General features: G+C 43.9%; 1 protein-coding gene across 3 annotated transcripts in view; it reads right to left on the bottom strand.

Moving 5' to 3' along the window:
• Positions 1-25,551, bottom strand: part of MAML2 (mastermind like transcriptional coactivator 2) — a 210,610-nt gene continuing 185,059 nt past the window's right edge. For 2 of the 3 annotated variants that reach the window (XM_081950688.1, XM_081950690.1), the window contains exons 3-5: positions 11,933-12,109; positions 10,315-10,426; positions 1-3,861 (exon numbers count right to left, since the gene is read on the bottom strand). In XM_081950688.1, coding sequence (XP_081806814.1) covers positions 2,885-3,861; positions 10,315-10,426; positions 11,933-12,109 — 1,266 coding nt within the window. In that variant the 3' untranslated portion in view covers positions 1-2,884. The remainder of the gene's footprint in view (positions 3,862-10,314; positions 10,427-11,932; positions 12,110-25,551) is intronic. The other variant, XM_081950689.1, reaches the window with a different exon arrangement.

Below are 25,551 nucleotides of genomic sequence, written 5' to 3' on the forward strand. Positions count from 1 at the left end.
TCTTTTATTTAAACTTCTCTTCCTGTCTCCTCTTATTTAAACTTCTGCATATACTGTATCTCAGGATGGAAAAATTTAATCGTATCATACAATTCCCCTCGCCCCATACATTGTATATTCAAATACGAAAGGAATTTTTTAAAAAATCTCCTTTGCAGTATAAAATACAAAGTTTGGACAATACATTTTTATTCCACATGTGTATAAATATAACCCAAAGAATATGATTTTAGTATTCCTACCAAAATATTACATTTTTTGTACAAAAGTTTACAAAAACTTTTCTCCATATTTACAGCCCAATATTGAAAAGAACTCCTGATCCAATAATTGAAAAGATAAGCATAGTACGTTTAACTGTAATGGTAAAAAGAAGATACATGGTGATAACAAGATGCAGGGTTGTTGTTTTTTTCTTGTTTTAAAATCAAAATATTCCCAGCTTTTTTTTCAGCGTTGGGTCACAAAGGTGCAACCTAGAGTTAACTGTTCAAAGGCATGGGATTTTAAAATAAACAGAGGTTGTACCACGATAGGTCTCTTTTACAAATTTGGTTTATGGAACTGCAGATTGGGAATTGTAAGATTTTATAAATCCAATAATGGGTGGAAACTAATCAACGAGAGAAGCAATTTAGAACTAAGGAGAAATTTCCTGACAGAACAATTAATCAGTGGAACAGCTTGCCTCCAGAAGTTATAAATGCTTCAATACTGGAAGTTTTTAAGAAGAGACTGGATAACCATTTGTCTGAAATGGTATAGGGTGTCCTGCCTAAGCAGGGGGTTGGACTAGAAGACCTCCAAGGTCCCTTCCAACTCTGTTATTCCATAGTCGACTTCTATATTCTAATGACCAGAAACAGCATCTGAAATCCTTAGATGACCAAACTCATCAGAACTGCAAGCTGCTCATTATTTCAGTTTTCCCACAGGGGTATCCTTCAGATGTATTAGGACTGAAATTTGCAAAATTGTCATTGTAAATATGTTGGCTAGAAAGTGTTGTAGACTCAAATCCACCTGGAGAGTATAAGATCAGGATGCTTGTAGATTCCCAACAGTATCCGGAGTGAATTATCAATGTAGAGAATCCAAGATTACAAGTAAAGCATTCCAGAATGTATCATCCCTGCTTGCCTTTGTCAGGGGAAGAGCTTAGATCTCACTTAATATTGAGCTGTTTATAAATGAAAAGTAATAGCTATTTTAAAACAAAAACAAACCTTGAATTTGAACAACGAACTGCTTAAATAGCTACCTTAAAAGCGGTGATTGGCTGATTGTAGTGTCTGCTCAAATAATTAACCACGTTTGATGGATCTACCATTAGATATCCTTTGAGCCTATGTAGGTAATTTTTGCAGGGGTCCCTGCCTCACGGATCCTCATCCTTATTCATAATATGTTACTGATGCGTAAAATAAAACTGGATTGTTTTTACCTTGTTTTGAATGCTATAATAAGCACAGGGCTTATTTCTGGGGGAGGGCTTATTTTAGCGCATGCGCTCAAAAGCCTGATTGGGCTTCTTATCCAGGGAGGTCTTATTTTCAGAGAAACAGGGTAGCAGATGTGAAAGCTATCGAGAGGAGAAGGAAGCTTATGAAATTGTAACAGGCTGGACAAGCTGGTTATTTCTATTCAAAACAGATCCTGAATCGAAAGTTTCTACTTCTCTTGAGTTTGGTAGTTCCATATTGCGTAGATTCTCCCATAAGGACGGATATTAGGGAGAAAGTGGGTAGGAAGCCACTTATGGGGCGAACTATCTGTATACTGCCTTGTTTATTCCACCGAATTCTGTAGGTTTATTTCCAGGAAAATGGGCAGAAAGCTGCTGTTTTAAGAAATATTAGGAACTCTAGAGATTTAGGAAGCTGCCATGTGCGCCAAGGACTTTCAGATTGTGGGATCACTCCTTTTCATCCCACACTAAATGCCGTGTTTCCCTGAAAATAAGACAGGGTCTTATTTTCTTTAGACCCCAGAAATAAGCACTTGGCCTTATTTTTGGGGAGGTCTTATTATTTTTGAGGTGCAGGAGGCGGCGAGCGTGGTCACCTCATGCCTGCTGCTGTGTTGCAATATTTTGGGGGAGGGCTTGTTTTAAGCACATGCACTCAAAAGCCCGATAAGACTTATTATCCACGGAGGGCTTATTTTCAGGGAAACAGGGTAGAACCTGGGATGCTTGATAGGCGTAGATGGGTTCTATCAATAAACTTATATTTCTTGGCACACGGATTCCCTCTACAAAGTGTTAACCTGCATCCATAATTTTGATGTACACCGGATGTCCTGACTGACAGTTCTCACAATGCAGTGTTTCATTGCCACTGAATGAAAGCGATAGGGATTCTAATCAAGACTACTAGAATCTTCAAGGATAGAGAAGACTTTTGATAAGATGAGTTGGGTGTTGTTGTTGTTCACTGTTTATTTTTCCCAGCCAGGTTTCTATTTGTACACACATAACACACGGATACACATGAGAAATCATTAGTGGATGTCAGCGGTATATTTTCGATGCAGTGCATATTCCTGGGTCGCTCCTTTGTGTAATAGATGCAAATATTAGCTTACATATTTAGGATTTTGTTTAGATGATGAGCAGCCATTTCTCCGACTTCCCTTCTCAATCAGAACCACTGTATTTGTAAGCTACAGATCCAGACTTACCATTTTTAGCATACTTGATAATGGGACAAGCTATGTGTAAGCATGGTTGCATTAATATATTTTTTAAGGTTGGACCCAGCAACCCACTGTTTTGCTTCCCCTCCCCTCCCTCCCCTAAATTTTGTCTTCTACAAACTGAAGACTGATATCCTGACTTTTCGGTCTTAAAACTAACACTGGGAGTTCAGCACTGTTAGCTGCCTCAGGAATGGCCTCCTAATATCTCATCAAGGTTGATGTCTTTCATCCAATCATCATTATTAGGCTCTGTTTTCAACAAAGAATCAATGAAGTCCGGGTCGCTGTTGAGCGCGGGCCCAATGTTATCCGCTTGCTGGTTCAGGAAATCAAACGCCAGGTCACTGGAATGACTTGTCCCTTGAAAAGCCCTGGTGGACATTTGGGTAGCACTCGATGAGAACTGGTTGGATGACAAAGGGTGGGGTTGTGTCATCCCCACTCTGGGTGGATTTAAGTGGGCCACGACCTCCGCCTGCAACTGAGTAGGCATTGCACTCTGGGGTTTGGGTGGCCCACCCACTTGTCCATTTAGACTTGGGTTCATTTGGCTCGTGGGGGTTCTCATCTGGAGGGCACCCAGCTGGTTAGGTGGCACCATGGCCCGTGGGGGGAACTGCTGAAGGGCAGTCGTGCGCTGTAGCGGCTGGTTGCTATAGGAGCTTCCAGAGGAGAATGGGGACCCCGAAGCCCTCTGTGCTTCCTGTTGCTTCGATCCTGCTTCTGAAGAAACCCAGTTCTGAGCTGCAGCGTTTGAACTGACCATCACATTTGAAGGTCTTTGTGCCGAAGTCCCCTGGTTCAAGCTGAGCTTCCCTTGCTGGGAGTTAACTCCCAAGCCATTGTCAAAGGGTGTCATGTTGTTGCCTTGCCCAGGTGGTGCTGGCCGAGATGCTGCGGGATTGTTTGGACCGGTAACAATTGGGTTTAGATTTCTATGCTGTGCAACATGGTTTACTCCTGACGGGGCCACATTATAAGTGTTTGCTTGACTGCATGGAATGCTCCCGTAGCAGCTGACATGGTGGCCTGCTGGGAGAGAAGGCATTCTGGTGCCATGAGTCGTGGACAAGAGATTGGATTGCTGCGGCAAAATGTTAGGAGTGGAAATGGGACTGGAGAAACATAGGTTGGAGTTGATGCTCACAGCTGGTGATCCACCTAGGAGAAGAACAAAGATATCAAAATCCATCATCCATCAGCAGGCCTAAACAAGACTCTGAAACCAAAGTACCCAATAGGATCAGTTACAGGGGTGGGATTCTACCGGTTCAGCCCGGTTCGGGGGAACGGTAGCTCTGAAGATCAGCTGAGAGCAAACCCATTCGTTCTGATCTTCAGGTGGGCCCGCCCACCCCTGGGCTATACCAGTGGTGGGTTCCGGATCCCGGTGCAACCAGTACCATGCAACGGGGCCGGGTGTCCACCACATGAACATGTGCAGCAAGTGCGCACATGCGTACTTACTGCCCGCGATGCTTCCATGATGCTCCAGCTGCTCGGCAGAGCGTCGCACAGGCGCCGTACGCTCCGTGCGCAGAAGCCCTGAACAGCTCAAATATAGGTAAGGAACGCGAGCGAGTGGGCGGGCCCTCTGGAGCACCGTACTGGAACGGTACCTGATGATCCCATTCTACCTACTGGATTTTACAGTAAGCCAATCTGCATAAAGCTGGCTTCTGGCTTGATTGTCATAGAGCAACTTATTTATGATATGACTGTGACTTTTAGTCATTAACAAGTTCTCATTTATGGGATTAGGTATCTGGTGTTCTGACTGAGGCTTCCCAAGAGCATGAAATAAACTCCTTGTCCCGGAAAGGTAAAAACACGGTAAAAACCTTTTACCGTGTTTCCCCCAAAATACGACAGGGTCTTATTTTCTTTTTACTTACAAAATATGTCCTTGGGCTTATTATAGGGGAGGACTTATTGTTTTGGGGTTGCCGGGCAGCTGCTCCCGTGCGAACGGGCTCCCAAAGAGCTGGGCACAGCCTCAGGGGCGAAGCAGCCATGAGATGACCAAGCTCACGAACAACCGCCCGGCAACCCCCCTTTCCAGCCGGGCACAGCGCCATTCACTAATCTAGGGGGTATCACTAAGGCGCCAAGCCTGCGCAACCCCCTTCTCCCGCCGGGCAGAGCTCCATGCACTGACCTAGCGGGTATCCCTAATGTGCCAAGCCGTGGGAGCTGGGGAGCGGGTAGAGCACCATGTGGCTTGGCGCCTTAGTGATACCCCCTAGGTCAGTGAATGGTGCTCTGCCCGGGTGGAGAGGGGGTTTGCCGGGCAGTTGCTTGTGAGCTTGGTCACCTCATGGCTGCTTCACCCTTGAGGCTGTGCCCGGCTCTTCGGGAGCCAGTTCGCAAGGGAGCAGCCGCCCAGCAACTCCCCCATCCAGCCAGGCAGAACGCCACTCCCCAACCTAGTGGTACCCCGAAGGCGGCAAGCAATGTGAGCGCCTTTCTCCCCCCAGCTCCTGCGGCTTGGCGCCTTCAGGATACCGCTATATCGGTGAGTGGTGCTTTGCCTGGCCGGAGGGGGGGGCGTCCAGGGGGTTTATTTTCGGGGGTGGGCTTATATTTTTGCCCACGCAAAAAATGTGGCAAGGCTTTAATTTCAGGACAGATCGTATTTTCGGGGAAACACGGTATTAATTTCCTGTGAATTCTGCTCATTCACAGCCAGCAAAATCTTTCAAGGGAGGATTTTCAGTCACAGACCTTATCTGGCTTGGAGAGCTGAGAGGTTCATATCTGCAAAAGTTGGCAAGGAGTCTCAGAGAGTCAGGAACCAATTAAGCAGACCAATTGTCTCCTGCAAATTCTACTCCCCTTTCGCACCTTTTATTTCCTCTGGAAGGGGCCATTCATTATCCACCTTACTCCCAAGTCGACCCCTGTTCTTAAAACTGTTCCCTTTGTGTGGCAACTCTGTGCATGCACACATTGGGAACAGGCTCCCAGCAGATCGTCTGCCTCACTGATGTCTGACTCTGAAGGCAGCTGATAACTGGCAGACGGCTCTGGCCCCTCTCTGCCTCCGACACAGAGCCCTCATCAGAGCCTTCCCCAGACTCCAGGACTGGCCCATGTTCCTCCCTCATCTCCTCACTATCCGAATCTGCTGCCAGGGCCACAACATCTGAAGAGTTGGGATTTATGGCTGTCCTTGACTTATGCCCACCACTGAGCTCCGAATTTCTGTTGCTAAGTGAGACAGTTGTTAAGTGAGTTGTATGTTTATGACTTTTGCAGAAAAGTGACACAGCCTCCCTCTTTTGAACTGCTAAGTCCTCCTCCTTTCCTGCTAGAGCCAGTTTGGTCCAGTGGTTAAAGGCACAATGCTATTAAACGGTACTCCAGATGTTTTGGGATTGCACCCAAGGCGCCCTTCGTTATTGGTACTATCTGTCCTTTCTTTGGCCAGTCATTCTACAGGTAGTCTTTGGCTGATGACCACATTTGAGCCCAACCTTTCTGTGGCTAAGCGAGACAGTTGTTAAATGGATTTGGCCCCATTTTACAAGCTTTCTTTCCAGAGTCGTTAGGTGAGTCACTGCAGTTGTTAAGTTAACAGCACAGTTGTTAAGTGAATCTGGCTTCCCCGTTGACTTTGCTTGTCAGAAGGTCACAAAAGGAGGGTCACATGACCCCAGGACGCTGCAACCAACATAACTGCATGTGAATTGCCAAGTGCCTGAATTTTGATAAAGTGACCTACAATGGATGATGACTGAGGATGACTGAGAATCTCTACAGACTTTTAGCTATACAGTTTGGGATGAACTCCCTTTGAATGCTATGGGAGTAGGAATGGATTTCCAGAGAAAAAATGGCCAATTACAGGAACCAGAAGCATCACTCAGGTGACTCTGAGGACAGAGAAAAAACCTCCAAGGGCTTCAAGGACCCTCTAAAAGGATGCAAATGACCAGCTGTTTGCAAAGAATATAAATCCTTCCATTCCCCACCATCCTGTCAGAGCTGAAGAAGCTTCTTGGATAAGAAGAGAACAAGAAAGTCCAGTTGATATCCAATATATAATGCTTCACATAATTACTGCTGCCAGAATTCTCATTTGCCCAAAGCTGGAGAAAAAAGAAAACCATTCCCTCAAATGCAGAAATCATAAAAAAAGGTGCTAGAATACTAGGAAATGGGCAAATGATGAATCTAAGAGATAGAGAGGAAACAGAATACTATAAGATATGGAACAGTTGGTATAACTAGCTCGAAAAGAGATGTAAAAGCAATGCATAAGGAACACATAATAAACACAATGAAAAGAGATGGCATATACTTAGAAAGCAATAGAGATAGAAATGTTGTATATAGATGTATATATTGTAAAAATGGGAAAGTATGAAACAAAGAAGAATATGTGTAAGATAATAGAATGGAAAATGGAAAACCCAAAATGAGAAAAAAATACCAACAATAGAAAGCTGTAAAAGTGTAATTGTGATTTTAATGTTTGGAAAATGTCAAATAAAAAAACACTTAAAAAAAGAAAGAAAGTCCAGGTGCCTCCTGAAAAAGCACCTTTGGGACAATGTGAAAGAAACTATGGGGTTACTTATCGCCTGGATTACACATGTCATTAGCAATTAAGTCGTGGAACCGGTGCTGAATTTGTACACCAAAGATCATTGAAATGAAGCAGATGTTCAGGACACATAACATTTATCTGTTGCAACAAAAAGACTCAGACTCAGGCAACTGAGGCATTTTCTACATTAGCCAAGATGAAACATGTTGATTCAGACACAGATGGCCAACATACTATATTCTTTTGTAACAGCCGAAATTGCTTCAGAGGGTGCAGTGGTTGGGGACAATGGTTCTCTCTCTTAGTCCCAAGACAAAGTTTCCTTTTTTCTCTGAATTGCTCACTATTTTTAGCTTCTTCATTCTCTCTCCCGCTCCCCACTTTCTTTTTGTGCTGGTCTAATTTATACCAGATGGACAGAAATTTCATTCCAATTAGTGTTCAATGGAGAATATAACCAGACTTCAGATACCAAAAAAACCTGAGTGGTACTGCCAATTTCTGAATAATGGCCAGGGTTGTGTCAATTTCTGATTGATGGCCAGGGTTGTGCCAGTTTCTGATTAATGGCCAGGGTTATGTCAATTTATGATTAATGGCCAGGGTTGTGTCAATTTCTGATTAATGGCTAGGGTTGTGTCAATTTCTGATTGATGGCCAGGTTGTGTCAATTTCTGATTAATGGCCAGGGTTATGTCAATTTCTGATTAACGGCCAGGATTGTGTCAGCTTCTGATTAATGGCCATTTATGTCACTTTCTGATTAATGGCCAGTTATGTCAATTTCTGATTACTGGCCAAGGTTGTGTCAATTTCTGATTAACAGCTAGGGTTGTGTCAATTTCTGATTAACGGCCAGGATTGTGTCAATTTCTGATTAATGGCCAGGGTTATGTCAATTTCTGATTAATGGCTAGGGTTGTGTCAGTTTCTGATTAATGGCCAGGGTTGTGTCAATTTCTGATTAACAGCTAGGGTTGTGTCAATTTCTGATTAACGGCCAGGATTGTGTCAATTTCTGATTAATGGCCAGGGTTATGTCAATTTCTGATTAACGGCCAGGATTGTGTCAGTTTCTGATTAATGGCCATTTATGTCACTTTCTGATTAATGGTCAGAGTTATGTCAATTTCTGATTAATGGCCAGGGTTGTGTCAATTTCTGATTAACAGCTAGGGTTGTGTCAATTTCTGATTAACGGCCAGGATTATGTCAATTTCTGATTAATGGCCAGGGTTATGTCAATTTCTGATTAATGGCTAGGGTTGTGTCAGTTTCTGATTAATGGCCAGGGTTGTGTCAATTTCTGATTAACAGCTAGGGTTGTGTCAATTTCTGATTAACGGCCAGGATTGTGTCAATTTCTGATTAATGGCCAGAGTTATGTCAATTTCTGATTAACGGCCAGGATTGTGTCAGTTTCTGATTAATGGCCATTTATGTCACTTTCTGATTAATGGTCAGAGTTATGTCAATTTCTGATTAATGGCCAGGGTTGTGTCAATTTCTGATTAACAGCTAGGGTTGTGTCAATTTCTGATTAACGGCCAGGATTATGTCAATTTCTGATTAATGGCCAGTGTTATGTTAATTTCTGATTAATGGCTAGGGTTGTGTCAGTTTCTGATTAACGGCCAGGGTTGTGTCAATTTCTGATTAACGGCCAGGGTTGTGTCAATTTCTGATTAACGGCCAGGGTTGTGTCAATTTTTGATTAATGGCCAGAACTGACAGTCCATCATGAAGAGAGAGGTGTCTGCTCTCTGAAAGTCAATTTTGACCAGTTAGGTAATTCTCTTTCATGAAGAGAATGCAGCCATCCTTTCTTTTGGATCTTTGGCCTGCCACACTTTCTGTTATTCTACTATGCTTTTTCTATTGTGGGAAAATGGGAGGGGGGATAGTAGGTGTGAGATGCGATGTAGCCATAACAAAATTCTTTCTAGAAAGCTATGGTCATCCTTTGTCTTTGCACCTCTGCACCTGACCGGAATTTGATGGGTGGAACTGTCAGCGTGGCAGTGGAAGATTGGACCATGTGATGGACTGGTGGATATGGGGGCAAGATCTTGAACTTTCAACTAGGTGGGGGAAACCAGGAAGCTTTCAGATTCGGGTTTTCCCAGATGGGCCAACATGGCTCTCTTAATAAATTGGAACTTTGAACAGTACTTTGCTTGGACTCTGATTTAATTTTGGATGCTATTTGGAACCCTGACACAAAGTCTATCTATCTGTTTCAGGTGTCCTTTCTTCTAGGTGGGTAGACACAAATGAATTTGAGTTTATCAAGATGCTTCTGATTCATTTATGCTTGCATCAAGGCTTATGCCTAAAATGCAGTGCCTGAAAATAGAACATGAGACAGTCAGGCTCTGTTAGCCAAATCAGCCTTCTTTAACCTATACAGAGACTTAAGAAACATGAGACTCACTTTAGATCTTCCCCAAGTAAAATTTGAATGTTTGAAAGTTGAGGATCCATGAAGAATGTTTGAATCATCAGACAACTCATCACATGTTAGAACTGCTCTTCATTTTTTTTGGAAGCCCTTGATTTATCCAGCCACCAGGCAAATTCCAACAGAGTTAGATAGGCATCTTTAGATATCCTCTGATTAAACAGATAGTAGATGTGGTGGGCTCAAAATCGTGAATTGACTTTTAAGCTGTTGGCGCAACTGCACCAATGCCGTACAACGATCACGGATACCGCAACAGTGGAGGGGAAAGGTCAGTGGAGGGCTCCCGAAAATCAATGTCGCTTCTGTGAAGGAAACTGAATGCTGGTTTGTTTGGGGTAGGGAAAAGGCCTCGGGGAAAGGAGTAAGGGACAAGGAGACTTTTGTGTGTCGAATGGATGAAAGCAAAGGAAAATTTAGGAGGAAGGAAGTTTGAGAGACCAGGGGGACGAGAAAATAGAAAGAAAACAGGAGAAACTCTCACATCAAACTTGAAGAGAAAGAAGAGCTAAAGCGCTGCTCAGGAGGAGAATGTCCCACACGCAAATGAGTCAAATCTTTGTCTGAAGGTGGCTTGTTTGCTTTTATGTGGCATGCTTACCGGAATATTGGTGCGTTTGCTGCACGTTGACCTGTCCCCTTCTTTGGTCTTTATAATCTGGTGGTGGTCTTGTAAGGTGTCTATTCAGCTGATCTTGAGGGGTTGCTTTCTCCTGCAGGAGGAAGAAAAAAGAAAAGCATTGTCTATTTATTTATTATTCTGAAGATTTGAACGGAATCACCTGACATCAAATGCATAGATTCAAAGATGCGTTCTCAAAGGATAATCCTACTCGATTGATGCCACAGAGGAGAAGCAGGTGGGGAGCTGTGGGATATTTGTCAGAACAAACCTCTCCAGCTTGATGTTCCTCAGAGAGGTGGGAATTAATTTTGGAAATTAAATTCCCAACAGTGGAGGACAACAGGCTAGGGAAGCTGGTAGAAATAACTGTAATTTCAGATTTTGAAATATAGGGACATCATAGATCCAATGAAATGTCTGTCTATTGTTTGAGATGAGAACCAATATTAGAGAGAGAAGAGCAACAAAGATGATTAGGGGACTGGAGAATAAAACATATGAAGAACGGTTGCAGGAACTGGGTATGTTTAGCTTAAGAGAAAGAAGGACTAGGGGAGACATGATAGCGTGTTCCAATATCTCACGGATTGCCACAAAGAAGAGGGAGTCAAACTATTCTCCAAAGCACCTGAGGGTAAAACAAGAAGCAATGGGTGGAAACTAATCAAGGAGAGAAGCAACTTAGAACTGAGGAGAAATTTCCTGACAGAACAATTAATCAGTGGAACAGCTTGCCTCCAGAAGTTGTGAATGCCCCAACATTGGAAGTCTTTAAGAAGATGTTGGATAGCCATTTGTCTGAAACGGTATGGGGTTTCCTGCCTAGGCAGGGGGTTGGACTAGAAGACCTCCAAGGTCCCTTCCAACTCTACTATTGTATTGCATTAAGAGGAACTGTTGCTGGGACATATCTGGTATCTAGGGAGATTCTCAGTCATCCAGGTCATGGTTGCCTCAAAGGTGCTTTTTCAAGAGGCAACTGGTTTTACTTTGAAGCTGTTTCACTTCTCATCCAAGGAGCTTCTTCAGCTCTGACTCGATGTGAGGAATGGAAGGATTTATAGTCCTTGCAGGCAGCTGGTCAGAATGCAAATAGGTCTTATTTCCTGGAGGAAATAACACATATCCTGAAAATAAGCCCTAGCTTGATTTTCTCCCATGCGCCTAATATAAGCCCCATCCCCGATATAAGCCCCAGTTGAGAACCTTCCCATTCATCCCAGTGTCTGGTTGTACGAGGTGGGGTGAGGCACATGCATAAAAATCAAGCTAGGGAGAGTGAACTCCCCCATGTGCCCTACACCCGCTTACCATAGGACCCCCACAGCCAGGCCTCCCGCTCCCCGACATCTGTCGCGACATCTTTTTGCGGCAGGACACCATATTATGCCACACCACGCCGGTGCCGCCACTCGTGGTGCATCACACTGGCGCTGCTACTTGCACGGTGCACGATGCTTGTGCGGGCAGGCGGTTGAGCCAAACGAGCTACTGTACTGGTATGCTCTTAGCTGCTCCCGGCCCGTTCCAGGCCGTACCCGCAGCAACGCACTGACTGGTATATAGAATTAAAATAGAAAACTGGGATATTTACTGCTTCTGTTCGTATTTGGTGCTGCTGCTGCTGCTGAAGGAGGAACTGTTGTTTCAGCTGCTGGTTCAGCAATGCTTGTGGTGATGAGTTGATGTAGTTAGTTCCAGTGTTTGCATTTGGGCACGAGGAAGATCCTGGGTTGGTGCCTTCACTTTGATTCAAGACGGTATGTTGATTCTGGTGGGGGGGGAGGGGGGGAAGGAAAGATGGGATGAGTCAAAAGAGATACAAAGGTGCAGACAAGCAAGAATGGAAAAGGGAGAATCACCTTCCCTATCTTCTTGGAAGGTGATGAAAACAAAAATCCTTCTGTTATAAGCTGTGGTGACTACGGGGAGAACTTGACCAAAGCATAGTTTGAAAAATAAAATTGTGGCTATCCTTGCATGTGAAATGAAAATCTTGAAGCTCAAAGAAATAGCAATAGCACTTAAACTTATATACTGCTTTAGAGCCCTCTCTAAGTGGTTTGCAGAGTCACCATATTGCCCCTGACAAAGGGGGTCCTCATGTTACCGACCTCGGAGGGATGAAAAGGTTGAGTCAACTTGAGATGGTCAGGATCGAACTGCTGGCAGTCGACTGAATTGTCCTGGGAACTATGAGGAACTATACTATCATAGTAGCTAGTAGTATGATCACGGAATACCAACTACATCTGCAGATATAATTATGCAGTTATATTTTATTCCTTTATCCTACTGTTTTGGGATGGGAGGGACATACTATTTTTCTATCGGTTAACCTCATTTTCACTTGATAGAACTGAGGTGGCGCAGTGGTTAGAGTGCAGTATTTCAGGCTTCTTCAGCTAACAGCTAGCTGCAGTTCAGCAGTTCAAATCTCACCAGGCTCAAGGTTGACTCAGCCTTCTATCCTTCCGAGGTCGGTAAAATGAGGACCCAGATTGTTGGGGGGAATTAGGCTGACTCTAAACCACTTAGACTAGAGAGAGCGTAAAAGCACTATGAAGCGGTATATAAGTCTAAGTGTTATTGCGATAGCTCTCATTATAGGTCAACATATTTTGTCTCTCCACAAACATTTACCACATTTTTATATGGTGGTGGAACAAGCAAAACAGTAGATATGATCTTGGATATGAAGGCAACTCAGTCTAACGGCCAATGCCATCAGAGGGTAGATATCTTATTTGATCTCAGGACATATTTTCTCCCACATGCAGGTTTGTTGATCACACATTTTGTTATAGTAAATACTGCTTTGAAAAGCTCAAGTTGAAGAAAAAAACGCTAATCAGTCAGTCGGTCGGCCGGCTTGTCAATAAATCATTTAATCTAATTCATCCCTGAAATAAATTATGCACATGAAAATTTGGGTAACCCGCCACAGTAAGGAATGGGAAAAAAACCTTTGCACAAATTGCAATGGGTGGCCCATCTCTTATTTACAGAGGTAAAAAAAGAAGGTTAAGGGAGCCAATGCATCTCTGATATACAATGTCTTCTTCAAATTTTGTTTTATATCGAGTACTAGCGTCGTCCGGGTATTTATTTATATGGGTAAAATGTCCAGATCAAATGTAATTTCTAATGTTGGATTTTCCCCCTTACCGGAGGGAGTCCCCATGTGGAGTACTGTGAAGCCGTTACCATGGCAACCCCACTGCGCTGTACGGTAGAAGCCCTTTTAACGGCAGTACAGTAGAAGCCATTTTAAGGCACAACAGGCTGTATTGTAACAGAACACACACCCTATCGTGTTAGGCGTGTCTTACCCCCACAATATTTGTTTCCAGAGAGTAAGTCATCTGTGTATCAAGTCTGGTTGAAATTGCTCGAGGAGTTTGGTTCTATTTCTTTGCATAATAAAAGTTGGAACAAAGGATCAGAAATTGTAAGCACATATGGCTCTCTCTGTGTGAAATCAGAATGGTTGGCTTTTTTCTTTTTTACACACCATTGTGGCCAAGAAACAAAACCAGGGACTGAATGATGTATTTAACCTGATGTAATCTGGTTAAGGACTAGGAATGTCCATGTTCCCATCACATTCTAGGCAACTGCCAAAACCAGAGCTTCAGATTAAACTAGCTGCTCACCCAGGAAGTTATAATTTAGTTCCTGCTCATTGCTCTTTCTGAATTCCAGTCACTCATGATTTATTTTATGTGTGGGTAAGCATTATTGCTCAGTTCTTCTGTCAAAAGGCTCATTAGGGCAGCTTATGAGAATGTAAAACAAAGCAATATAATCTGGGAGCAAATCACCAATAAAACGGTGCAGCGGAGGGCTTAAAACCTTTTCACAAAGAGCAATTGAAGAAGGTAAGGTAAAGTCTCCTCTGAATCTCAAAAGTGCTCGTTTTCCCCCCAAAAGGCAACAAGACTTTCGTGGTGTTTTTCTTTGAAGACTTTCACTTTCAAAGAAAACACTAAGAAAGTCTAGTTGCCTTTTGAAAAAAAGCACCTTTAAGACAACTGTGACGAGTCAGAATCTCCCCAAACCAGAGGTCGTATTCAGCAGCTTTTGATCAGTTCTGGAGAACTGGTAGCGGAAATTTTGAGTAGTTTAGAGAAGTGGCGAATACCACCTCTGGCTGGCCCCGCCCCCATCTATTCTCTGCCTCCCGTGTCCCAGCTGATTGCGAGGGAATAGGGATGTTACAGTATCCTTCTCCTGGAGAGGGAAGGGAATGGGGATTTTATAGTATCCTTCTCCTGGAGAGAGGAGGGAATGGGGACTTTGCAGTATCCTTCCCCTGGAGTGGGGTGGGAATGGAGATTTTACAGTATCCTTCCCCTGGAGAGAGGAGGGAATGGGGATTTTACAGTATGCTTCCCCTGGAGAGGGGAGGGAATGGAGATTTTACAGTATCCTTCTCCTGCCACGCCCACAAAGCAATGCCATGCCCACCAAGCCACACCCACAGAACCAGTAGTAAAAATTTTTGAATCCCACCACTGTCATAGACATCTCCTCTGAGTCAAACCTGACCTTTGACAACTACATGGACATAACCATAGGTGGTATTCAGCCAGCTCAGACCAGTTCGGGTGAACCAGTAGCTCTGATGATTAGCTGGCCCCGTCCACCCGCCCCTGCCCTATCCTGTCCTTTATTTCTTGCTTTCTAGCTCATCTCAATTGTGTGGCACATCTGATTTCCCGCCCCCACCCCTTGCTGTTCTACTTATCATTGCTGACTTCGAAGGTAAGCAGCTGAGTTTCTAAATGATCCATTTTCAGCGCTGCCTGTAAGCGCTTTAGGTGCGTGTAACCGGTTGTTAAACCAGCAGCATCGCACCACGGGACTTAACCATAGTTTTCTTGGCAACAATACACAAATGGCTTGACACTGCCACCTTCTGGGATTCCCCCCCCCCCAATTTTCAGTCTAGTGTACTGTGCTGGGACTTCCTAGTTGGATTTCTAATCAAATACTAACTACTTATAATCCTGTTTAGCTTTTTTAACAGCCAAACTCAAAACAATCTTCATTGTTTGCTTAAACCAGGGGTGTCAAACTGGCGGCCTACAGGCCGGATGTGTCACATGTAGGCTTCGCCCACCCCATCTCCGTGAAGGGAGAAAACGTTGTGATACGTCATGTGATGGCAATATGGCGGGTTTGACACCCATGGCTTAAACAATGTCAAAATATGGACTAGGTGGACATTCACACCACTACAGTTAAGAAAGTCTGTATTTATTATTTATCTCATCTGAAGACAGAGCACGTAAAGTGAAAGGAAGATACCATAAAGTGAAAGGAAGATACCATAAAGTGAAAGGAAGATACCATCCTAACCCTAACCCAGGGGTGTCCAAACTTGGGAACTTTAAGACTTGTGGACTTCAACTCCCAGAATTCCCCAGCCAGCCATGCTGGGAGTTGAAGTCCACAAGTCTTAAAGTTCCCAAGTTTGGACATCCCTGCCCTAACCCATCAATCCATCTTCCCAAGTGACATTAATGCCACTTTTGGTCTATAGCAGATCGACAAGACAACCTAATTCTAACCCTAACCCTCATTGTGAAGTGATCCTTAGAAGGCAGCATTATGTCATGTTCACAATCCTGTCTGTTCAGGCAGATATCATGGCCGACTAATAGTTAAAGCAGTGATGGCTAACCTTTTCCCCACTGCATGCCAAAAGCAGGGGGAATGCAGGAGGGGGGCTCATGCGTGGGCATGCCCACACCCATAATACTATGCGTGCGCCCCCTCAACATGCAAGCGCATGTGATACACTCCCCGCACATGTGCATACGTGCCCTCCGTCTGCTTTTGGCACACGATGGACCTGTTTTTTGCCTAGAAAGCCTCTGGAGCTTTCAGGGAAGCTCTGGAAGGCTTAGGAGGGCAAAAAACAACTCTACAGGCAAACCGGAAGTCACTTTCCTGAAATTCTGGTCTGTTTTCCTGAACTTCCAGTTTGCGCATTGGGTTGTTTTTCGCCCTCCAGAGTCTTCAGGGAAGTCTCCGGAGGGCGAAAAACGGCTGAAAATGAAGGCCGACGTCAGCTGGCCAGCGCACGCATGCGCGTTGGAGCTGACAGGGCAACGGCTCGCATGCCCTAACAAAGGGCTCCATGTGCCACCTGTGGCACGCATGCCATAGGTTCGCCATCACGGAACTACAGTATAGTAGTCAGCTCTCAGATTGGTAAAATTTTGGAACGTGATTAAACAACCAGATGATTAATATTATTTGTAAACACGGCCAGCTTATTGCTTTTCCTTAAGTCACGAAAGTCAATTATGAACAAGTTAAAAAGCATTAGAACCAACGCAGATTCTTGAAAAAAAATTATATTTCTTATATTGTTCCATTAAGAAAATTGCTCATTTATTCCTATTTGGCAATCCATAAAACCACAAGTCTTCTCATCCCGTGGCTGCTGAGTTTGCTCAGTCAGAAACATCTGATGAGGAATGTGATGAAATACTTTTGAAAATCTACACATCCAGTGTGAATAGGAGCACCTCCATCTGCACATTTTTGACATTCCTCAAAACTCTACAAGGCTGGGGAGGCAGGATTTGCCTTTGTGGAATTCATGCTGATTTTCCTTCAGTGAAACCTGTTATTCTTGTTAGTTGCGAAGTCGTGTCCGACCCATCGCAACCCCATGGACAACGTTCCTCCAGGCCTTCCAGTCCTCTACCATCCCCCAGAGTCCATTTATGCTCAGGCCAACTTTTTTAGTGATTCCATCCAGCCACCTCATTCTCTGTCATCCCTTTCTTCTTTTGTCCTCCATCTTTCACAGCATTAGGCTCTTCTCCAGTAAGTCCTTCCTTCTCATTAGGTGGCCAAACTATTTGAGTTTCCTCTTCAGGATCAGGCCTTCTAAAGAGCAGTCAGGGTTGATCTCCTCTAGGACTGACCAGTTTGATTGCCTTGCAGTCCAAGGGACTCGCAGGAGTCTTCTCCAGCACCGTAGTTGAAAGGTCTCAATTCTTTGGCGCTCAGCCTTTCTTATTGTCCAAATTTCACAGCCATCCATTGCAACTGGGAAAACCAGAGCCTGGACTATACATACTTTTGTTGACAAGGTGATGCCTCTGCTTTTTAGAATGCTGTCTAGTTTTGCCCTAGCTTTCCTCCCCAGGAGCAAACATCTTTTAATTTCTTGGCTCTAGCCCCTATCTGCGGTGATCTTGGAGCCCAGGAAAATAAAATTTGTCACTATCTCCATTTCTTCCTCATCTATTTGCCAGGAATTGAGAGCACTGGGTTTTAGTTTTCTTAATGTTGAGTTTTAAGCCAACTTTTGCACTCTCCTTCTTTATCCACATCAAGATGCTCTTTATACTACAAAGATTATATTGTAATATTGTAATATTTATATAATTATATTATTTATAATATAAAGGTTCTGTTCCTTTTTATGCCTTTAAAATAAACGTTCCCCACATTTCTGCCAATTTCCCTGGAACAGACATTATGCTTAGTGGCCTATAATTTCCCTGATTTCTCTTTTTAAAATATTGGCTGTCTTTGAGGGGGGTGGGGACAGGTTAAAAAGCTTGACCAGAAGGCCACATTTCACATTTCTGTGTTTTAACAACCCTCGGTGGATGTCTTTGGGACTCAGTAGTGATTTGTTACCATCTAGTCTTTCAAGATGTCCTACATCTTCTCTTGTTACCCCAATTTGCTTTAGTTCAGATTTCTTCCCTCAGCTCAGCTGTCTTGTATCTTCTGTAATAAAGACAGATGGCCAGAATTCATGCCACTTTTTCCAGGTCTCCTTATCTTCATTCAAGATTCCTTTCCTACATTATCAAACAAACCAGCACTTTCCCAGGTTAGCTTTCTGTTTCAAATATCTTTAAAGAAGTTGTAAGCTGTTGTGGCCTGCCAGTGGTTAGGAAGGAACATGGGCCAGTCCTGGGCGCCGAGGAAAGCTGAGATGAGGGCTCTGCATCGGAGGCAGAGAGGGAGCTAGACAGCAGTGAGGCCGAGGAACAACTGGAGCCTGTTCCCAGTGTGCCCATGTGCAGAGCTGCCAGAAGACAAGAACAACTAAGAAAGCAGGGTCAACTTGGGAGTAAAGTCACACCTTGGAGGTGATTGGTCCTTCCCATAGGAAACAAAAGAGGAGTGAATGGGGAGTGGGCTTTTGCAGGAAACAATTTGTTCCTTCGGTTGTTTTAAGAGTGGAAAGTTCTGTTTGTGACTATAAGAGACTCTGTGCCACGTTTTGCCTTGCCCTGTGTTTGGAAACTAATTATTTGGCAGCTCTCCAAGCGAGATAAGGTTCGTGTTGATCAATATTCCTCTGAGAGACGGTTTGCTAAGCCTTGCTGACTGTGAACGAAAGGAATTCACAGTCGTGTAAATAAAAGGGCTTTTGCCAGGACCCAGACTCTGCTTCTTGCTTTTTAAGGAAGCCTGGGTCAGAACATAAGCGTTCCAGTTTTGGGATTACATAGATGGGAAAAGATTACATGGATAGCCCCATGATGGCCCTTAGCTACGTATCAACAAAGGAGGTGTCTAACTCCTTAACCCAAAGATTTTCAATAGTTCTATGGGTCAGTAAGAAGCCCTTTTTCTCCTATGTTTCCTTGTAACCACATTGCAGAGAGAAACAGATTCTGTCTTGGGCCACCAATTAGCTCCTGTGGTCTGGTAGCAACTTCAACTTACCAACAATCAAGGTTTTTTTTTTCCCTAACACGAACAAAGGCCAACAGTGATTTGTGTCTAATTTGTTTCTTCATGTGCTCGATGTTGTCTCCTGCTGAGGCAGTCTGGAGTATTTCCTGTCTGGGCTATGAGTGATCATGGGTGATGGAGACAGGGCAGTCTTCTTAAATATGTCCCTATGATGTCTCCAAGCACAGATGTTGGAATCCTTATAGGCCAGTGTTTCTCAGCCTCAAGTGAATTTTAGATCGCTGGCTGGGGAATTCTGGGAATTGAAGTTCACACATCTTGAAGTTGCCAAGGTGGAGAAACACTGCTCTTCTGTTGGATGGCGACGGGTGTGAAATATTTTATAGGGATCGATGGCAAGAGGAGAATACGAGAGCCGTGGCTTTTGAGAGTGTGTAGGTGTGAAGGCCCATGCGTCTGCGTGCAACTGACAAACCTCTTTGTCATTCTTGCTGTGCATACATTCTTCCAGGGAGCCCCCCCCCCAAATGTACTTTATTATTATTTTTCATTCTTTCTTGAGCTGTCAGAAAATTATCTCCTTCCACCTTGCAGCAAATAAATAATGAAAAAAAAGACTGATTTCATACAGGTTGCTGATTGTGCTCCCTGGAAAGATTTGGAAATATTATCCCCCTTTCTGCCTCCCCCTTTCACTCACTCAAACCACAGCTATGCATGTTAGAGCTGCTTCATTCTTTTCATACTTAGGGTCTGACAGTAAGATCCTATCCTCATATTGCCTTGGAGGAGTCAACCTCAATTTATTCCCCTTTCCCAGCTGGGGAACCATTTGTATGGGGAGAAGGTTGTTCAAAACAACAACGCTTGGAACATTTGAACTGTTTCTTTAGCCTTTGCGTCAAGCGCCTCCTTCCCCCTCTTTGTGTTAAAAAATGTATTGTTTATCTTGGTTTCTTGCAAAGATTTCACCAGGCTTGACATTTTAGAATAGAATAGAATAACAGAGTTGGAAGGGACCTGGGAGGTCTTCTAGTCCAACCCTCTCCTTAGGCAGGAAACCCTATGTTAGATCCGGGCAACGAGAGACAGACTCCAGACGATAGTGACAACAACAGCTCTTTATTTAGTAGTAGTGATCCAGCTTGCTATGGGGTTGAGTAGCTCCCCTTTTATAGGGATCTGGTAAACCTCCCGTCCAATCAGAACAACCCCTTGTTCCCGCCCTAGTGGCGGACCTGAGTGGAGACTTACAGCCGTTTATGCTAATATCTAACACCCTACACCACTTCAGTCAAATGGTTGTCCAATCTCTTCTTAAAGACTTCCAGTGTTGGAGCATTCACAAGTTCTGGAGGCAAGTTGTTCCACTGATTAATTGTTTTAACTGTCAGGAAATTTCTCCTCAGTTCTCTCCTTGATTAGTTTCTACCCATTGCTTCTTCTCCAGCCCTCAGGTGCCTTGGAGAATAGCTTGACTCCCTCTTCTTTGTGGCAACCCCTGAGATATTGGAACAATGCTATCATGTCTCCCCTTGACCTTCTTTCCCTTAAGCTAAACATACCCAGTTCCTGCAATCGTTCTTCCTATATTTTAGTCTCCAGTCCCCTATCTTTGTTGCTCTTCTCTGCACTCTTTCTAGAGTCTCCACATCTTTTCTACATCGTGGCAACGGTTGCAGGAACTAGGTATATCCACTGGCTAAGATGCTGAGGTTTTCGATCAGAAAGGTCGGCAGTTCGGCAATTCGAATCCCTAGTGCCGCGTAATGGAGTGAGCTCCCATTACTTGTCCCAGCTTCTGCCAACCTAGCAGTTCAAAAGCCCGTAAAAATGCAAGTAAAAAAATAGGGACCACTTTTGTTGGGAAGGTAACAGCGTTCCGTGCACCTTTGGCATTTACATGACCACGGAGATGTCTTCGGACAGCGCTGGCTCTTCAGCTTTGAAACGGAGATGAGCACCGCTCCCTACAGTCAGGAATGACTAGCATATATGTGCGAGGGGAACCTTAGTAGTATATAACAGGTGTTGGTATTTTGTAGGTGGCCTATGTACTCCCTTCTTTGCATCCTAATTTCAGGTGGACTAAGGCTGAAGTCCACAGTGTGAAAAACAGAAATAATGATGACGTTGCCTACAGAAGTTGGGTAATGAAGCATCTACAAGAAGACAATCAAGCTCAGAGAACACCAAGGACTACACAACCTTCCTATTTTCTGCTGGAATGATCCACACAAAATCCAGCAATCAAGGATGGGAAGGCCAAGAAGGAGAGAGATGACCATCAGGTCTTCCTCTGTGGTCATCCTCTGAACTGAACACTGACTTGGCCTGCTACCAGCCCAACTGGAATGGGACCAGCATGGAAGATAAACAGTAGAACTGCCCTTTTGCGGAAACAGAAGCAAACAAACCATCTAGTGTTTTTTTGTGTATGTGCAATGAACAAATAGAATCTCTGGAGTGACTAGCACACTGTCCTGCTTCTCCCTTCTCTTTGGAAAAAGTGGCCTCTCAAAATATACGAGGCATAAAAGAACCAAATATGAAAGCATATTTAGAAACAAACATTACATTTATACATCAATGAGCCAAAAAAAAAGATAGGCAATTAAGAATGTACATGCAATTAAGAATGTAAATGGCCTAGGTTTGACATAGGATCATTTTCATGGAGATGCTACAAAGGTCAATAAGACCAATCCAGCTATCTGCAACTAGAAAAAAGTGAACGTAAAATCACTCCCTTGTACATAAGATTTGCATGACACTCCTACAACTGATCTGAGCCAGCAGTGTGCAGCAGCTGCCAAAAAAGCCAACACAGTTCTAGGCTGCATCAACAGAGGGATAGAATCAAGATCACCTGAAGTGTTAATCCCACTTTATAATGCCTTGGTAAGGCCACACTTGGAGTACGGCATTCAGTTTTGGTCACCACGATGTAGAAAAGATGTGGAGACTCTAGAAAAGTGCAGAGAAGAGCAACAAAGATGATGAGGGGACTGGAGGCTAAAACATATCAAGAACGGTTGCAGGAACTGGGTATGTCTAGTTTAATGGAAAGGAAGGACTGGGGGTGACTTGATGGCAGTGTTCTGATATCTCAGGGGTTGCCACAAAGAGAGGGGATCAACCTATTCTCCAAAACACCTGAGGGTAGGACAAGAAGCAATGAATGGAAACAAATCAAGGAGAGAAACAACCTAGAACTGAGGAGAAATTTCCTGACAGTTAGAACAATTAATCAGTGGAACAACTTCCCTCCAGAAGTTGTGAATTCTCAAACACTGGAAGTTTCTAAGAAGAGGTTGGATACCCATTTGTCTGAAGTGGTGTAGGGTTTCCTGCCTAAGGAGAGGGTTGGACTAGAAGACCTCCAAGGTCCCTTCCAACTCTGTTCTTCTATTCTATTTTTCTTGGATCTCTGGCCCTGGGATTCCATCCTACCATTTCTGACGAGCAACTAAACACATTTTCTTCTGACCCAACTGTCCCAAAACTTACATTTAAAACGTCTTCAGTTTGGTGATTTGATTTAGTTGAGTTGAGTTGAGTTTAGTTCATGTGGCTGACGTGCTTTCCCATTGGTAGGAATTCTAGATCATCCTTGTGTCTGGCTCCATAACACTCCCTTTCTCTTTTCAGCTACAATGATGTCATAGCATCATGGAGTCCTTGCCTGGCCTTTGGGAATTTCCCCAATTACTCCAGCAGTTTTGGAGACTATCCCTTTGTTGTGAGTCAGTGTGGTGTGGGAAGGAAGGGAGGAGACAGGAAACTGTCAGAAGGCTGATAGCTATTCTATCCCTAGTCTGATGGAGGGAGCACAGGTTCGTTCTAGCCACTTCTGTGACAGTTGCAGTTAGCACAATTGCAAACCATTGCTCAAAGAGCTCTGAGAGAAGATGTTGGCCACATTGGAAGTCCCTTGTCTTAAAAATCTAGATCTTGTCCAAAGCTGCCAAGCATCTGAATTTAGATCATTGACACCAGGGATGCTGCAATGGTTATGTGTAAAAAAACAGTCATAAGCAGAGAAGGTATTCAGCCGGTTTAGATCGGTTCAGGCGAACCGGTAGTGGTGACCTGCGGGTGGCTGAGGAATTCTGGGAGTTGAAGTCCACAAGTCTTAAAGTTCCCAAGGTTGGAGACCCCTGGTCTAGCAGACGCTGGGTGGATAAGCTGGGCAGGCCCACCTGCAATTTCCGCTACCGGTTAACTGGCTGAATACCACCTCTGGTTTATTAAACAAATCCAGAATAAGGTTTTTTTAAGAACCTGAAACTGGCAAAAAAATGTCACACCTGACTGGGATGCTGCAACCGGTTGTAAATGTGAGCCAGTTGCTAAGCACCCAAAATGAGATCCGTGACTCTGGGTGGGCTGGACCAACATTTTACCACAGGTGGAAATGTTTTACAGGACTTTTCTGAAGCTGCCCTAATTTCTAGTCCTAATTGAGGACTACAAGTACTCTAATGGATCTTGAACAAAGCAGGGATTTCTGCTCGATCAGTGTTTCTCATCCTTTGCAACTTTAAGAAATCCGGATTTCAACTTCTAGAATTCCAGAATTCTGGGAGTTGAAGTCCGGATTTCATAAAGTTGCCAATATTGAGAAACTGTGCATTAGACTAGATGATCTGTCTGGCTCCTTCCAACTTCCCTGATTCTATGACATCAGAACAAGAGAAAGGACCTTGGAGGTCCTTTAGTCCAACCCCCTGCTCAAGCAGGAGACCCATCTTGGAAGATTCCAACCCAGTTAATACGACTTTACTCCGTAAATTGCTTGGAGATAAGCTGGTGATTATCAGAAGTCATTATGCATTTGTCATGAAAAAAAAACTTGCCTGAGTAATCTTATCCCACTTTCTGATGAAACTCCTGAAAAGATTGTGGGAATGTTGTAGGTATTAGACAAAGCATCTGAGAAAAACGTCATGACACGCTGATTAGCAACCCAGCTAGGCAGCCGATGAAGAGTACGACAGTGAAGCGGATACAGAGCTGGCTTGCAAACCTTACTCAAAGAGCGCTCCTAAGTGGCTTCTCCTCAAACAGGGAAAATATATATATCCAGAAGTAAGTTATTACACCAAGACGATGTTAGTGTGAATCAGTGTTTCTCAACCTTGGCAGATTTCAGAGGTGTGGACTTCAACTCCCAGAATTCCCAAGCCATGCCAATGGATAGCAATGGACAGCATGCTGGCTGGAGAATTCTGGGAGTTGAAGTCCACATCTCTTCAAAGTCACCAAGATTGAAAAATAGTGGCGTAAGTTATTAGAGCCATGGTGGCGTGGTGGTTAGAATGAAGTATTGCAGGCTAATTCTGCCGACCGCCAGGAGTTCGATCCTGACCGGCTCAAGGTTGCCTCAGCCTTCCATCCTTCCAAGGTGGGTAAAATGAGGACCCAGATTGTTGGGGGCAATATGTAAACCACTTGTTGTAAAACGCTATTAGGTGGTATGTAAGTGCTATTGCTAAGGAAACCAGTCTAGTCCTTTAGCTTTCTTCCAGACTAGGGACTGAGTTGACTGGGAACATACACTATATTGCCAAATGTATTCGCTCACCCATCCAAATAATCAGAATCAGGTGTTCCAATCACTTCCACGGCCACAGGTGTATAAAACCAAGTACCTAGGCATGCAGACTGTGTTTACAAACATTTGGGAAAGAATGGGTCGCTCTCAGGAGATCAGTGAATTCCAGCGTGGAGTGTGATAGAATGCTACCTGTGCAACAAATCCAGTCGTGACATTTCCTCGCTCCTAAATATTCCACAGTCAACTGTCAGCTGTATTATAAGAACGTGGAAGTGTTTGGGAACAACAGCAATTCAGCCACGAAATGGTAGGCCACGTAAACTCATCCAACATCAGTGTGTGACCTCACACATGCGCTTCTGGAAGAATGGCCAAAGATTCCCATCAACACACTCCTGAACCTTGTGGACACCCTTCCCAGAAGAGTTGAAGCTGTTATAGCTGCAAAGGGTGGACTGATGTCATATTGAACTCTATGGATTAGGAATGGGATGTCACTTACAGTAAGTTCATATGTGAGTAAAGGCAGGTGAGCGAATACTTTTGGCAATATAGTGTATATGAGAAGAGCCAGACTCATCTTCCCTCAGAATTAGGGTTTGTGGTTATCAATCCACTTTCCTGTCATCCTTGAGTGGAAAGGATTTTGCTAAAAATTGTGCTATCCCCATAATCTACCGTAGCTTCTGGTATCATTGCAATGAAGTTGGGCAGCGTTGCCTTCCCATGAATTGCTCTTCTTAACCCAAGGCAGTGCAGAATTGGGGTTCATGACTTCATTGTTATTACAGCTAATCCTCAAATTACAACTGCAATTGAGCCCAAAATTCCTGCTGCTAAGCGAGACAGTTGTTAAGCGAGTTTTGCCTCCTTTTACGACCTTTCTTGCTGCAATTCGCGATTCGCTGCAGTTGTTAAGTTAGTAGCACGGTTGTTACGTGAATCTTGACTTTGAGTGTCAGGTCACA

The sequence above is a fragment of the Natrix helvetica genome, assembly GCF_964273705.1.
Source record: "Natrix helvetica genome assembly, chromosome: 4".
Classification (NCBI taxonomy): Eukaryota; Metazoa; Chordata; class Lepidosauria; order Squamata; family Natricidae; genus Natrix; species Natrix helvetica.